Raw genomic sequence first — 13,161 nt, 5'->3', positions numbered from 1 at the left:
GGCAGGCAGTTTATTGTCGCAATAAAATGACAATAACAATCTTGTTCTATTCAAGCCACAAGACGTCACTGCATGTCCCAAGATCAACACCAGCTCGTGATAGCGTTTTAAGCTTGTTGTTTTAGCTCAACACCTAAAAACCCCGCTAATCCTTTGTCTTTGCTTACTGAACGGTAGGTATGACATGGGGGGCGCCAAGACGGAGTGCAATCCGCCCATCCTCCAACCGAAAACGATCGATCTTTTCCACCTTCCATTCATGGTATCATGTCCGTTGCAACAGGCAAGACAAAGTTGTACTGTAGGGAATGCATCACGCGTTGCCCACTTCCATTTGCTCTCTGGACGATCAAGGGGATCCGCTGCCAAGTGCGGGGATGAACCCAATCGCTAAAGCCGAAGTCAGTGCTCTAAAAAAGACAGTCAAATAAAAAGCTGGGGAACCAATTTAACGAGTGACCGGATAAGATTAGACGAGACTGACTGTCTCTCACGACACGCGTGAGGCGTAGCTTGCTCTTTATTTACACGACCAACGCAGAATCAATGAAGGAGACTGAACATATTCTGTTCAACACTGTAATTTTAGACATGTATCTATTCCCTGTAGTACCAAGTCTTGTCTCAAACCCCAACTGCCAAAAGGTCATCTTTTCCTCTGGGCACTTTCATCTAGAACCACTTGGCAGCTTCCTTCTACTACTCTTGGCCACCACTTTGGAGGCGTCCCGATGCAACTGATGCTTATCGCGTCTTGGCAAAGCAAGAGACAAGACAAAGTCTAACGCTCTTTCCCTTTTCCCTACCCACCCCTTTGTGACTTGTAACTCCCATCTCCTGCCTTTTTTGCCATCGCGCCAACTGTAAAACCGTAGGTCGGGTAAGGTACCTTCTGTACCACAGAGACCTCTTCTCTCTTGGTCCCCGAAACAACATAAAAACTGTCCCACGTCCCCATTTTCTGTTTGCGCTGGTTCCTATCTCTCCCCTTGTCAGGTCTCAATTCTTCCTTCTTTTCCCCTCTAATACAAAAGGGCCCCAATTCTTCTCTTTTGATCTGCACTTTTTGATCTTTGCTTGAGAGAGATCAACCATCAACAATGACGTCCAAGGAGGAAAAGGTCGACATCGGCACTCACACGCCGCCGTCGCACGATGTCGCGCCCGGACACCAGAAGGATGTCTTCACTGGCGACATTGAGGGCGTTCGCGAAGACTTTCGCGAGGATGACTTTATGACCCGTAACGGTCTCAACCTCAAGTCCTTCCAGCGCCGTACGTTCTCCCCTGCCTCCCGCTAGCTTCAGTCGCAATGCGCTAACATTTATTTTGTACAGGTGACTACGGTACCGGCGTCGTCGAACTCGATCGCTCTATGAAGAAGCGCCATCTCCACATGATTGCCATTGGAGGTTCTATCGGTGCTGGTTTCTTTGTCGGTTCCGGTGGTGCCTTCACCAAAGGTGGCCCTGGCGCAGTCCTCATCTGCTTCTTGATTGCTGGTGTCATGATCTTCAACGTTGTCCACGCTCTTGGTGAGCTTGCTGTTATGTACCCCGTCTCTGGTGGTTTCTATACCTACTCTACTCGCTTCATCGATCCTTCCTGGGGTTTCGCCATGGGTTGGAACTACGTACGTACCCTTCCCCTTGTCGCGCATCCGATCAGCGCAATGCTAACCATCGCAGGTCTTCCAATGGGTCATTGTCTTACCACTCGAGTTAACCGTCGCCTCCTTCACCGTGCAATACTGGAATCCAAACATCAATGAAGCCGTATGGATCACAGTCTTCTGGTTGTTCATCATCTTCATCAACATCTTTGGTACACTAGGTTACGCCGAGGAAGAGTTCTGGAGTTCTTGCTTCAAGCTCGCTGCCATCATCATCTTCATGATTGTCGCTGTCATCCTCATCTGCGGTGGTGGTCCTTCTCGTGGCAACTTCGATACCTACCAGGGTGCTAAGCTCTGGTACAACCCTGGCGCCTTCCAAAACGGTAGCCGTGGTTTCTGCGCCGTCTTTGTCACTGCTGCTTTCTCTTTCGCTGGCACTGAGCTTGTTGGTCTTGCTGCTGCCGAGTCTCGCAACCCCGCCAAGGCCCTTCCCGGTGCCATCAAGCAGGTCTTCTGGCGTATCACCCTGTAAGCATCCTTCGTCGCTAGTCCTGTCGCGTCAATTATACTAACATTTCCCAGCTTCTACATCGTCGGTCTTACTCTTGTCGGCATGCTCGTCAGCTCCACCGATGACCGTCTCCTCAACAGTGCCAACCCATACAAGGATGGTGTCTCTCCCTTCGTCTTGGCTGCTCTTGATGGTGGTCTTTACGGTTACGACGACTTCATGAACCTGGTCATCTGTGTTTCTGTTGTTTCTATCGGTGTCTCTTGTGTCTACGGTGGCTCTCGTACTCTCACTGCCCTTGCTGAGCAGGACTACGCCCCCAAGATCTTCACCTACATTGATCGCTCCGGTCGCCCTCTCATGTCCGTCGCTTTCAACCTCATCTGGGGTGCTCTTGCCTATATCGTCCTTGCCTCTTCTGGTGGTCTTGTCTTTGACTGGCTTCTCGCCGTCTCTGCCCTGGCCGCTCTCTTCACCTGGGGCTCCATCTGTGCTGTAAGTTCAACCATGCTCATCGTCTCTTTTTCACAGAAGCTAACTCTCCCTCTTAGTGCCATATCCGTTTCCGCTCTGCTTGGAAGCGTCAAGGCCGTACCCTCGACCAAATTCCCTTCCACGCTGCCGGTGGTGTCTACGGTTCTTGGTTGGGTCTCACCCTCTGCTTCGTCATTCTCGGCTGCCAGCTCTACGTCGCTGTCTGCCCCCCCTTCAAGGAGGGTTACGGTAACGCCGAGGACTTCTTCATGGCTTGCCTTGCCATTCCCGTTGTCCTTGTCTTCTGGCTCATCGGTTACTTCTGGAAGCGACCCCAGTGGCTTACCATTGACAAGATCGACCTCGACACCGGTCTCCGTGAGCACGATTGGGAGGAGATCAATGCTTACCGTGCCAAGGTTGCTACTTGGCCCGCTTGGCGCAGAGCCCTCAACAAGTTTATGTAAGAGGAGCAAATGCTTATCTTGCAGACTTTCTTGACATTATACCATCACTACTATACTTGATTCCTCTGATGAGGATTGCTACTTTATACCCTGTTAATATACTGGTTTATCTTCTATACATGCCGTGCCATGACCTGAATCTATCTGTGATTGAGTTGAAGTAACCCTGTTCTTCAGTTTTACTTCCCTTCTCTAAAAGCTACCGAATATATTGCTAAAGTAACGAACTATTACCATGTCTAAGGAGAAACCACGTATAGAAACAAGTCACTTATTGCCAACATTTTTGCAACCAGACTCTTCTTCTTAACTAGCTACCTAGTTAACATCAGAGACCCAAATTACCAGTCGGTTACGGAGCCCAGCGAAAAGAGCGAGAGATAAGATAAGTCGCTCGATCCGCCCTATGGCTTGCATTCGATACCTTTGCCGTTGCTATATCAGTATAAATGGAAGTTATTCTTTGGGAAGTCACGCTGATTGTTTTACTAGGCATCGTACATGGCTGGTGGCGTCTTGGCGTTGTTCTGATGTTAATGGTCTCTCGACTGATTAATGTGGTTGTCATTCGCCGCAGAGCGCAGCCAGGATGGCATGGTGCCTCAGAGGGTGAGGTCTGAGGAGATAACCTGATTATTCTCAGTCAAGACCGATGGATCAGGATTCAGGGCTTGGTTGACGATTTGAAAGCTACAACTTCCGGGCAATGGCTTCGAGATCCAACCATGGAAGAATTCTGGTTCACTGCTATTGCTACCATGGTTGTGTATCTTGCGGCAGCATTGGTAACCAACGCGACGCAGTTTGGTAAGATCCTGATACTCTTTCTTCTTGGCGGTTCGGTGGCACTCTTGGCTATATCAAATTCCTTGACGGACAAGATCCTGATGCACGGCTACATCCTTCAGTAAGTAAGCAGTGAACCTAAGTATTACAAACGGCGTGCGGAACTTGCTGATGAACTCATTAAAGAGACGGGGCGAAATGATTGGGCCTTGGGTATGGGTATGATTCCAAGCAAGGGTAATTCAGATGGGACGGCTGCCACAGGTGCTGTTGTAATATAATTAATATCGCCGAGTTTTGTTGGTTAGAAAAGTTGGAAAGGTAACTGGAAGGTGTCTTCAAGGTCCTGCACAGGCCTGATGTTAATTTGATGGGAACTTTTATGTTTATTACCCTACGTCTTGTACTCAATATTCCTTGTTTGAGTATCTGGAGAATGCTCTTCGATTGAGCTTCATGCATTCTCTTAAATGTGGTATATTTTAACTAGTTTCGATATCTTTACTCATTGTGTTGAGTATCAAACAAATGGCAGAATTATATGACTGGCGTTCTCTCCACCGCAGTGAACATTATGCGTTCCCTTGTTGTCTAAATGTTCCAAGCTTCCAAAGTTGCTCACTCCCAAGTTTCGACCACAAACAACAGCTCTGATCGACTCGCCCGCCTCGTACTCAATACCCATGGCCCAGATACCAATGTCCAGTCTGACAATATCACCTGGATTAATCTTCTCTTCCTTCTCGTGAGGGTGGAAAGGCCAATGTGGATGCATGCTCTTGCTCTCATCGATCTCGCGATGCGACGCTCGAAGAACACCCATTGGGCCACGATAGATCACAACCTCAATCTTCTCCTTATCGTCCATCTCTTCGAAGGATTGCTTAGGGATGCCCTTCCAAGGAATGTTGAGGTTGAGCATGACTTCTCCATTGGCATCGAGCTTCTCGAGCAAGACATAAACGTCCATGTCATTATAATCAGGACAAGACATATACAACACAGCTTTGGGCATGCCGACCAATCTTGTCGTTTGATCGAAGCGGTATGTAAAGCCGACTCGATCGTCTGTTTCAGACTTGTAGCTAAGTGATGACGACGCGCTGGGCTTGTCAAGAGAGAGCTGGCCTTCTGAAGTGAAGAAGAGCTTCTTGTAGTCTGTTCTTGGAATTGGAAAGTCTTCCTCGACGATATTCTCGTATGACTGAGGTTCCTTCTTTCCAAATCTCAACACGGCCATACGCACCTGGGGTGTGCTATCCCAGCCGTTCTTCTTTCCCTTGAGGAAGTAGTCAAAGAAGTCCAGCAACTCTGGGTTGGCTTGCTCATTGCCCCATATATCATACCACTCCTGCCATGGGTGCCATCGAAGCCACTTGTGTGGTGTATCAACTTCGAGCCAACCTCGAATGGCACCCATGCCGTGCATGGTATTCGTCCAAGTACCGGTGATGTAGGTAGGGATATTGATCTTTTTCATGTCTGGTCGTTTGTCGTTCCACCAGTCGTTGGCAAGTGGGTGCTTCTTGAACATTTCTCTGAAACTCTCAATACCCTTGTGACCTTGGAGCATGTACTTGATGATAAGCTTGTCGAAGAGATCACCGGCGTAAATGCCTCCACGAGCAAACTGCTCACGATACAGATCACCGCAGCCTTCCCAGGGGGCGATGGCCTTAAGACTGGGGGGTCGTAGAGCGGCGATAAACCATTGGATGATGGCGAGATGTGAGTTGCCAGCGAGACCGACTGAACCATTGCACCACGGTAGTTTGGCTATACTTTCGATGCTATCGTACCCATCTTCGGCTTCTTGAGTGCCCATGATGGCCATAACTCCTTCACTGTCGCCTGATCCGCGAGAGTCAACGTTGACAATGGCATAACCACGAGGAACCCAATCATTTGGATCAGGTGCCTCAAACTTCTCAAGACCAGATAATGTCTTGGGATGAATTCCCAAATTCCATGGCACCATGAGACTCAGTGACATGAGGCCGTTAAATTTCTTTCCAAAAGGCGACCAGCAGACGATTGCAGGAATGGGCTCATTGTCACTTTGCGGTGGTCGATAGATATCAGCATATAGCTTCACACCATCTCGCATCGTGAATGTAACATCGTGCTCAACGAGTATATCACAGTTCAGAGGCTTCGCATCGGGATGATCAAATTTCCAGCCTGCTGGAAGGACTTCTGAGTGTCGGTTGAAGCCAACATAACCACCTTGACCAACTTTTGGTGGGTTGATGTGTTCGACTGGTACTTCGAAGGGGAGTGTAGGAAGAGGCATGATGTGTGTTTGATATGACGAGGATGTAATTGTTGATGTGGTATTACAATCGAAATACTCAAGTCTATGGCGAGCTATTCATAGTCAATTTCTCCAGCATCAAAATAGGTACTCTCTGTATTGGATGCCGAGGTCGCAAACCGGTGGTCCATCGGCCCCACTTAATATTTCCCCTCGGTGTAGGATGAGGCGAGCGGATCGGCGTCGGAGTCTGGGGTAAGTAGGAGATTCCGAGCCGAACCGATATCATAACGGAATGAATTGCTACCACCACCATCAATTCCGATTAGCTAGAGCATTGATTAAAGGAAGGATAAGTATCCCAGATTGAACTCGCCAAAAACGCATTTTTTAATAATCAGTCACAACAACACCACACAAAGCAAGCTCAACACCATCAAGTCTATTTGTTTGAACTTCTTTACTCCAGCCTTCACAATATCCATTCGTCCACAATGGTTGCCAACACAGAGCCTGTCGGCTACCAAACCATCTCAACACTCAAGCTTGATAACACCACAGCCAGCAAGCCCCTTCAGGCCAAGCCTGCGGGTCCACGCAAGCTCTTTTCTGATGCTAGTATCATCTATGGCGACTGGCGCGATGATCTCATGAGAGATGGTTACGCTGTTGTCAAGGGTGCTATCCCCAGAGAGCGAGCTGATCAGTATGGAGAAGAGATTATGTCTTATCTCGAAAACTTGTAAGTATTTCCAGCACAGATATAGATACCTATTCACTAATAATTCCAAGTAATGGTGGAATGGGCTTCAAGCGCGACGATCCCAGCACTCTCAAGAACGAGAACTTGCCCATCATCACCGAAAAGGGCATGATTATTGGCTACGGTGTTGCTCACGAGAGTTTTACCTGGGCCATCCGTCAAGAACCAGGTGTCGTTGAAGCCTTTGAGCGTGTGTACGACACAAAGGATCTGATTGTCTCATTTGACGCTATCAACACTTCCTTCCCTGGTCGCAAAGATGTCAAGGTCAACAAGCCCTGGCCCCACCAAGATCAAGACCCCGAGAAGCCCGGTTTCCGATGTTTGCAAGGTCTCGTCAATATCCTTCCCAACGGAGACAAGGACGGTGGCCTTATCGTCTGCAAGGGCGCGCACCTGCTCAGTGAAGAGTTCCACGAGGACTTCAAAAACGAAGAGAACAGGATCTGGGCTTGGACAAAGGAGTGGTACGGTTTCACCGACGAGGGTATGGAGTGGCTGAAGAACAAGGGCTGCGAATGGACCAAGATCAACGCCGAGCCTGGTGATCTTCTTGTCTGGGATAGCCGCACTCCTCACTACAACGTCAGCCCTGAGGGTAACATGCCTCGTTTCTGCACTTATACCTGCTATATGCCTGCTGCAGATGCTACACAGGAGGACTTGATCAGGAAGAAGGGTGCTTTTGAGAACCTCCAGAGCACGACTCATTGGCCCAATGCCATGCATGTTGGTGGTATTCCTATCATGCGAGACGGAAAGCCTTGTCCTTACAACACCAACAAGCCTAGGGAGGCACCGAAACTGACAGCTAGAGGATTCGAGTTGACGGGTATTCCATACATCGCTGCCTGAAAAATGGATTGATGGTACGACTGTTTTTTTTTTTGGAATAGTTGCATAGCATACTGAGTTAAATGGAATTTACACAAGAATATCAAAAGATCCAAGAGGCATATAAGATTCAATTTTACTTATTGCAATTTAATAGTCATGAAGTGGATTGAAGTTCACATGCTGCAGACGGAGGAGAGTATAGCGTACCCACAAGTAAGATCACGTGATACCCTTGACGCTCAGCAAGCTACCGTAATTGTCCAGGAATGAACACAAGAATCCAGGAAGTGGAAACAAGGAACTGCATGTAGTTATTTGAAGGTTACTGACTTATATACAATACTTAAATTTGGGAAAGAGAGATCTTGTAACTGTTTCGAAGGCTGACCTTCTCGATCACTTGGTGTTACTTAAATGCTTGGAACCAATATCCATAGAGCGTCAATAAAACCAGGCGATATAATTACTACGCGCATTGGAATAAGGTTGATCTATGTTGTTGGATTGCAGGAAACTACTTCATTTAATTCCTAAAGTTCAATACTCATACCCTCTTCTGTCGGGTACAAAACAGACTCATTCTCTAGCCTCTGCAACAAATTCTCAAAATCAGCCCAGTCGCACCCAATCTCATCAGGTAGTATGTGTATGTTGAACGGCTGTCCCGAAAATGGGTCCAGAATTCCCTCATCCATGCTCAATTCGACCGGATTCAAAATGGAAGAATCGGACGGATCTAAAGATTGGGAAAATGTCATGTTGTTGGGTTGTTGCGCTAAGTTTGTTCCATCTTGTTGAGGGAAGCATGCACTTGAAGTAGAGTTGTGGTTATTTTGTTCAGCCTCAATTAAGGTTGTGGTAGGTTTCACCGCTTCTTGAACCACACGAATAAGTCCATTGAGGACGGTGGACAGGCGATCTGCTTCAGCTAGACCAACGCAGTAACAACGAATTAAGTCAGCGGCTGTAATGAGAAGCTTCGATAGTTAGCATCCATCGCCACCAGGACTGGAATATGGTAACTCACACTTTGATCAATCTTTGAGATGCGTGATTGCGGCTGTTTAAGTATATGAACTGCCAAGACATAAAGAGCATGAAGAAGGGGGAAGTAGGAAGGTGCGAATAAATGAGACACTGTGTCATCATTGTCAGCAAGCAGGTGGATGATCTTCCTGGCTGAGTTGGCAACCATGGATTGACCGTTGCGGATTGTGTACTCCCAAGGTGTACCCTTGGCGATGACCTCGACGGCTTTGTGGATAGCATCTTTACTGATAAGAAGAGCGTTTCGGTTGAGCATAAGTATACTAAAAACATGTCAGATATGCTTAGAGTAGCAATTTGATGGCTGACTTACGCGTTGTGGTAATGAAGCGAGATGAAAGAAGACAGGGTTGGGTCTTCTGGAAGTCGCATGAAGTCTGAAGTAGGTCTAGCTGTGTTAGCTCTATGGAACATCGCACGTAAAGAAGAAGGCTTACCGTAGACCGGCAGGAAGACTGTTCACCCAATTCGACAACATCAGAAACGATTCGCCGGTCGCATTAACCTTGTCCTTGATGGCTGCTTCAAGAGTTTTTCGGTTCGCTCGGTCTTCAAGCAGTCGTGCCTTTGCACACCGGTGACTCATTTTACTAAAGGCTTTAGCCATAGACAAGACAAAATGTTGCGGCTGTGGGTTTGTTGTCTTCAAGACCTCGAGATCCAAGTCATCGTATGTTTCATCCGAGATGCTGGAGACATATCCGAGCTGGAAAGAGAATAATTTCTCATAGCTATAAAGAGCCCACCAGGCTGGATTCCAAGCGTCTATAGCAGAATGAGCGTTCTTTCGTCGATCACGACCGGGTCTATCGAGACCAAGTGAGTGAGCGACCGATAGACAAATGCCGAAGGTCGTCCAAGACGCAGTGATTTCATCGTTGAGCCGGAGACAAATTGAGAAGAGAAAAAGAACTTCAATGGTTTCGAAGGAAACGTTACCGATGAGATGGCCCAAAGCGTCACGAGCAAGCGAGAGAGCCTCTGTCATGTAAGCCTGGCGCTCGTTTGACTGGAGGATACATCCGCCTGCCGCCAGAAGTAGGCAGGTTTTCATTGACGAAGTGTCACCATGAGACGATGAAGAGTTGTCAAGACGTATGGAATGTACTTGCGAAGTTTCAGTTCTTGCCTGATCCAGTCTGACCACAGGATAGAATGTGTGTATTTCGCGCTGGTACGCGTCGAAAAGCGCGTCAAAATCCCAACTTGCCGGTGCTTGGGGTACAGTTTGCCGAGACAGGAACCCACTAGATCTCAAAGCTGCATGCGGGATTGGAGGAGGATAGGTGCCGAAATGGTAGGGAACATTGAGCCGAAAGCACGAAAGATCCAGCCACTCAGTCAAGACCTGGAAAGACGTGGTACCCGTACTCTGTTTAAGTATCGGCAGTGGATTACTGATAGTATCCGTATGGGAAGAACCTCTGCTGAGCGACTGTCTCGGACTCTGCGATCTTGCACGTATCGGACCAGTCGCCACAGAGATGGTACGCGTCGTCAGTTGCTCTTTTGCGATTGAGGGCCTTCTGTTGAGGACATTCTCGGTGACTGAATGTATTCCGTACTCCGATGGACTTCCAGACCCAACAGACGATCCATCAATGGATTTACCTGCCTCGCGTCGCTTGATCAACTTGCCCGGCCTACGTCTGTCTTCGGTAACGCAAGGGATTCCCGCTGAAATGCATGCTTGGCAGGAAGGTTGCTGCTCATCGCACCGGGTCTTCCGATTCCGGCAGTAATTGCAGGCGAAATTGAGACGGCGACGCTTGCTGGATTCCTTGGGCCGGGAATCGGGACTATCCTCGGTATCCATTGGAGAAGGCATCGGAGACTGAATTGCGGGGAAATACGGATATACGAGATAGAAATGTCAGTAGACGAAAATGGAATCTGGGGACAAGGATTTGGGTCTTGATTGAGAGTCTGGGGTTGATTAGCTTGCAGTATGTGTTTGGAGCAAGATCAAGATACCGAGCCGATCGGAGGGTTGGAGCGTATTTTATTCTCTCTACCCAGCTGCTACTCTCTCTTCCTCTTCCCCGCGTTCTTTTTCCTCGGGCAATCGGCTCCACCCCCGCAAGGTTGATACACGGACTAGACCATCCTAGTCTCGATCCTTGACTCACCAATCGGAGTCACTCTTTTACGTGTTCAGACCTTTAAACACTAGCTTGATCAAACTTAGTCGACAAAGATTGGCCACAAACTCCTCAATCTCTTTGTTGAGTCTGGACTCCGACCCGACAAGGGACAAGGATGTTGCGACGCAGCTGATGATATAAAGCTGTTCTTGTCACCGTAACGGTAGAGTCCATATCAATTGGCAAGGACAATATGGCTGAGCCACGATCTTCTTTCAATATGAAGCCTGATGTTGATGCCGTGGAGAATGTCCTCAAGGATCCTCATCACGAGTCGCACGATGCATCTGGTACTGTCAACTTGTATCAGGATGGCACCGTTGTTTTGATTCCGACACCGAGTCCTGATCCCAAAGGTATGTTGGCTAACAAATTCTCACTCTATCTATTTTCCTAATTGGTCATTGCCAGATCCTCTGAACTTGCCTGTTTGGCGAAAGTATATGATCATCCTCATCGTCGGCTTTTACTCCGGTATATCAGTTCTCGGTACATCCGGTCTCGGTGCTGTAACTCCCGAACTACACCAGATATACCACAATGACGACCCGAAACGCATCACCGATCTACTCACCTACCCAACCCTCTTCATGGGTATTGGCAACCTGTTTTCCATGCCACTAGCCAACGCCGTCGGTCGCCGCCCTATTTTTCTCTTCTCCGTCCTCCTCTTGACAGTATCTGGTATTTGGTGTGCGTGCTCAACGTCTCTCTCAAGTCACATTGCCGGTCGAAACATTTTTAGTTTGGCTGCAGGACAGAGTGAAGCTCTTGCGCCTTTGATCGTGCAAGAAGTCCACTTCCTTCATCAACACGGTGTCAAGCTGTCCTACTTTGTCGGTGTGCAAAATACCCTGACTGCCGCTCTCTTTACTGCGACTACGTACATTGTTCCCACTATTGGACTGCCTTGGTGGTATGGTATCATGACCATTATCAACGGATGCACTATGATAGTGTCATTTTTCTTCTTGGCCGAGACACGCTTCGATCGTCCTGAAGACGCCTCTGGTATGTAACCAATGGATCTCGTGATACTTTATACTAATACTAGAACAGAGGGAGCTGTTCATCTGAGACTGGACAAGAACGGTGACGTTGCTCGGGAAGGCACCAACGAAGTCTTATTCCAAGTCACCACTCGCCAAGGCGTCGTCCTCCAGCCGGAGAAGTTTGGCGAGAGAACCTTCCGCGATGATATCCGTCTCTTCCACGGCAAATTCGACTGGATGAGTGCTCTTCACTTCTACAAGGATGTTGCCCAGTCTCTCATTCTACCGCCCATTCTTTGGATCTTCATTCTCAACGGTGCTTTCTTGGGTCTTTACATTTACCAGGCATCCACCTTTGCACAGATCCTTGTGATGCCACCTTATGGTTTCAGTCCAGAGCTTCTTGGCTGGGTGCAGCTTGTCCAGATTGTGGACTGTCTTATTGCTGTGCCTATTCTTGGTTACGGTTCTGATGTGATCTGCAAGTTTATGAGTCGTCGAAATGGCGGCGTCTTTGAGGTGAGATTTACCACATTACCCATCATTGACGAGCTTTAATAACATAGTACAGCCCGAATACCGTCTACTCACCCTCATCATCCCAGCTGCTGCTGCTATCATTTCGGCCATCTTCTACGGTCGTGCAGCAGCCAACCCCAATGACTACCGCTGGATTGCTATCGTGGCCTGCTACCATCTTGGCTTCTTTGCCTTCCTTGGAGCAAACTTGGTCGGTATTACTTTCGTTATGGACAGTTACCCCAATAAGTCTGGACCTCTGCTCCTCGTTGTCTGTGCCGGTAGAGGCTTTGTCTCGTTTGGCTTGAGTTATGCCACTGTCCCTTCGATTGAGTCTCTGGGCTATGATGGGGCCATGAACATTCTGGCCATCATTTGTGGTGTATTGAGTGGTCTGGGAATAGTCATGTACTTCATTGGAAAGCGCGTTCGCGAATGGGCTCGAAGGACTATCTGGCCCAAGGCTCACGAGGAATAAGCTTGGCGTCTGGTTTATTACTATTATTAATAGCGGTTCCTGGTTATTGTCTTCCTGTTGCTTGCTGTGCTAGTTAGACATGAAATAAACTTGAATATATTTGACTAATGAAGGTATCTGATTTCTTTTTTAACTGTTGTCTTACTCTTAGGTCTCAAGTAAATACTGAATTCTAATTAGAAAGTGAAATATATACTAACAGACAGCTGTTTTATAAACCCTCACCCAATAATCAGCCTTTGGCTTTCTATGAGTGAACTGAACGGGATGATAT

General features: G+C 47.9%; 5 protein-coding genes across 5 annotated transcripts; 3 read left to right on the top strand and 2 right to left on the bottom strand.

Annotated features, from left to right (window-relative positions):
* Positions 1 to 921: 921 nt before the first annotated feature.
* Positions 922 to 3,243, top strand: EDB82DRAFT_199257 (amino acid permease-domain-containing protein). Its single transcript, XM_025736512.2, has 5 exons — positions 922 to 1,275; positions 1,338 to 1,633; positions 1,689 to 2,143; positions 2,198 to 2,621; positions 2,678 to 3,243. Exons 1-5 carry the CDS (start codon positions 1,101 to 1,103, stop codon positions 3,065 to 3,067), a joined length of 1,740 nt encoding a protein of 579 aa, XP_025587111.1. The 5' UTR covers positions 922 to 1,100; the 3' UTR covers positions 3,068 to 3,243.
* Positions 3,244 to 4,373: 1,130 nt separating this feature from the next.
* EDB82DRAFT_462567 (Alpha/Beta hydrolase protein) lies at positions 4,374 to 6,209 on the bottom strand (the record flags this gene model as incomplete). The annotated part of the gene is made up of 1 exon (XM_025736510.2): positions 4,374 to 6,209. Exon 1 carries the CDS (start codon positions 6,144 to 6,146, stop codon positions 4,374 to 4,376), a length of 1,773 nt encoding a protein of 590 aa, XP_025587109.1. The 5' UTR covers positions 6,147 to 6,209.
* Positions 6,210 to 6,499: 290 nt separating this feature from the next.
* EDB82DRAFT_537560 (uncharacterized protein) lies at positions 6,500 to 7,863 on the top strand. Its single transcript, XM_025736508.2, has 2 exons — positions 6,500 to 6,849; positions 6,900 to 7,863. Exons 1-2 carry the CDS (start codon positions 6,602 to 6,604, stop codon positions 7,723 to 7,725), a joined length of 1,074 nt encoding a protein of 357 aa, XP_025587108.1. The 5' UTR covers positions 6,500 to 6,601; the 3' UTR covers positions 7,726 to 7,863.
* Positions 7,864 to 8,146: 283 nt separating this feature from the next.
* EDB82DRAFT_567370 (uncharacterized protein) lies at positions 8,147 to 10,760 on the bottom strand. The gene is made up of 4 exons (XM_025736507.2): positions 9,192 to 10,760; positions 9,068 to 9,142; positions 8,735 to 9,017; positions 8,147 to 8,684 (listed from the first exon to the last, which is right to left on the bottom strand). The coding sequence occupies exons 1-4, from the start codon at positions 10,580 to 10,582 to the stop codon at positions 8,238 to 8,240; spliced, it is 2,196 nt and encodes a 731-aa protein (XP_025587107.2). The 5' UTR covers positions 10,583 to 10,760; the 3' UTR covers positions 8,147 to 8,237.
* A 151-nt stretch (positions 10,761 to 10,911) lies between these two features.
* EDB82DRAFT_502341 (major facilitator superfamily domain-containing protein) lies at positions 10,912 to 12,992 on the top strand. Its single transcript, XM_025736506.2, has 4 exons — positions 10,912 to 11,254; positions 11,310 to 11,909; positions 11,958 to 12,409; positions 12,462 to 12,992. The coding sequence occupies exons 1-4, from the start codon at positions 11,092 to 11,094 to the stop codon at positions 12,885 to 12,887; spliced, it is 1,641 nt and encodes a 546-aa protein (XP_025587106.1). The 5' UTR covers positions 10,912 to 11,091; the 3' UTR covers positions 12,888 to 12,992.
* The last annotated feature ends 169 nt before the right edge of the window (positions 12,993 to 13,161 follow it).

Source organism: Fusarium venenatum (assembly GCF_020744135.1).
Source record: "Fusarium venenatum strain MPI-CAGE-CH-0201 chromosome Unknown EDB82scaffold_2, whole genome shotgun sequence".
Taxonomy (NCBI): Eukaryota; Fungi; Ascomycota; class Sordariomycetes; order Hypocreales; family Nectriaceae; genus Fusarium; species Fusarium venenatum.
This window is presented reverse-complemented; position numbering and strand designations above follow the sequence as displayed.

Excerpts from the sequence above, each read along its gene's own strand:
- EDB82DRAFT_199257 (XM_025736512.2), top strand. The coding sequence starts at position 1,101 with ATGACGTCCAAGGAGGAAAAGGTCGACATCGGCACTCACACGCCGCCG. Across the intron at positions 1,276-1,337 it reads CCTCAAGTCCTTCCAGCGCC|GTGACTACGGTACCGGCGTC; the intron begins GTACGTTCTCCC and ends TATTTTGTACAG. Across the intron at positions 2,144-2,197 it reads GTCTTCTGGCGTATCACCCT|CTTCTACATCGTCGGTCTTA; the intron begins GTAAGCATCCTT and ends AACATTTCCCAG.
- EDB82DRAFT_537560 (XM_025736508.2), top strand. The coding sequence starts at position 6,602 with ATGGTTGCCAACACAGAGCCTGTCGGCTACCAAACCATCTCAACACTC. Across the intron at positions 6,850-6,899 it reads ATGTCTTATCTCGAAAACTT|TAATGGTGGAATGGGCTTCA; the intron begins GTAAGTATTTCC and ends AATAATTCCAAG.
- EDB82DRAFT_567370 (XM_025736507.2), bottom strand. The coding sequence starts at position 10,582 with ATGCCTTCTCCAATGGATACCGAGGATAGTCCCGATTCCCGGCCCAAG. Across the intron at positions 9,143-9,191 it reads AGTCTTCCTGCCGGTCTACG|ACCTACTTCAGACTTCATGC; the intron begins GTAAGCCTTCTT and ends TAACACAGCTAG. Across the intron at positions 8,685-8,734 it reads TCTCAAAGATTGATCAAAGT|CTTCTCATTACAGCCGCTGA; the intron begins GTGAGTTACCAT and ends TAACTATCGAAG.
- EDB82DRAFT_502341 (XM_025736506.2), top strand. The coding sequence starts at position 11,092 with ATGGCTGAGCCACGATCTTCTTTCAATATGAAGCCTGATGTTGATGCC. Across the intron at positions 11,910-11,957 it reads TCGTCCTGAAGACGCCTCTG|AGGGAGCTGTTCATCTGAGA; the intron begins GTATGTAACCAA and ends ATACTAGAACAG. Across the intron at positions 12,410-12,461 it reads GAAATGGCGGCGTCTTTGAG|CCCGAATACCGTCTACTCAC; the intron begins GTGAGATTTACC and ends AACATAGTACAG.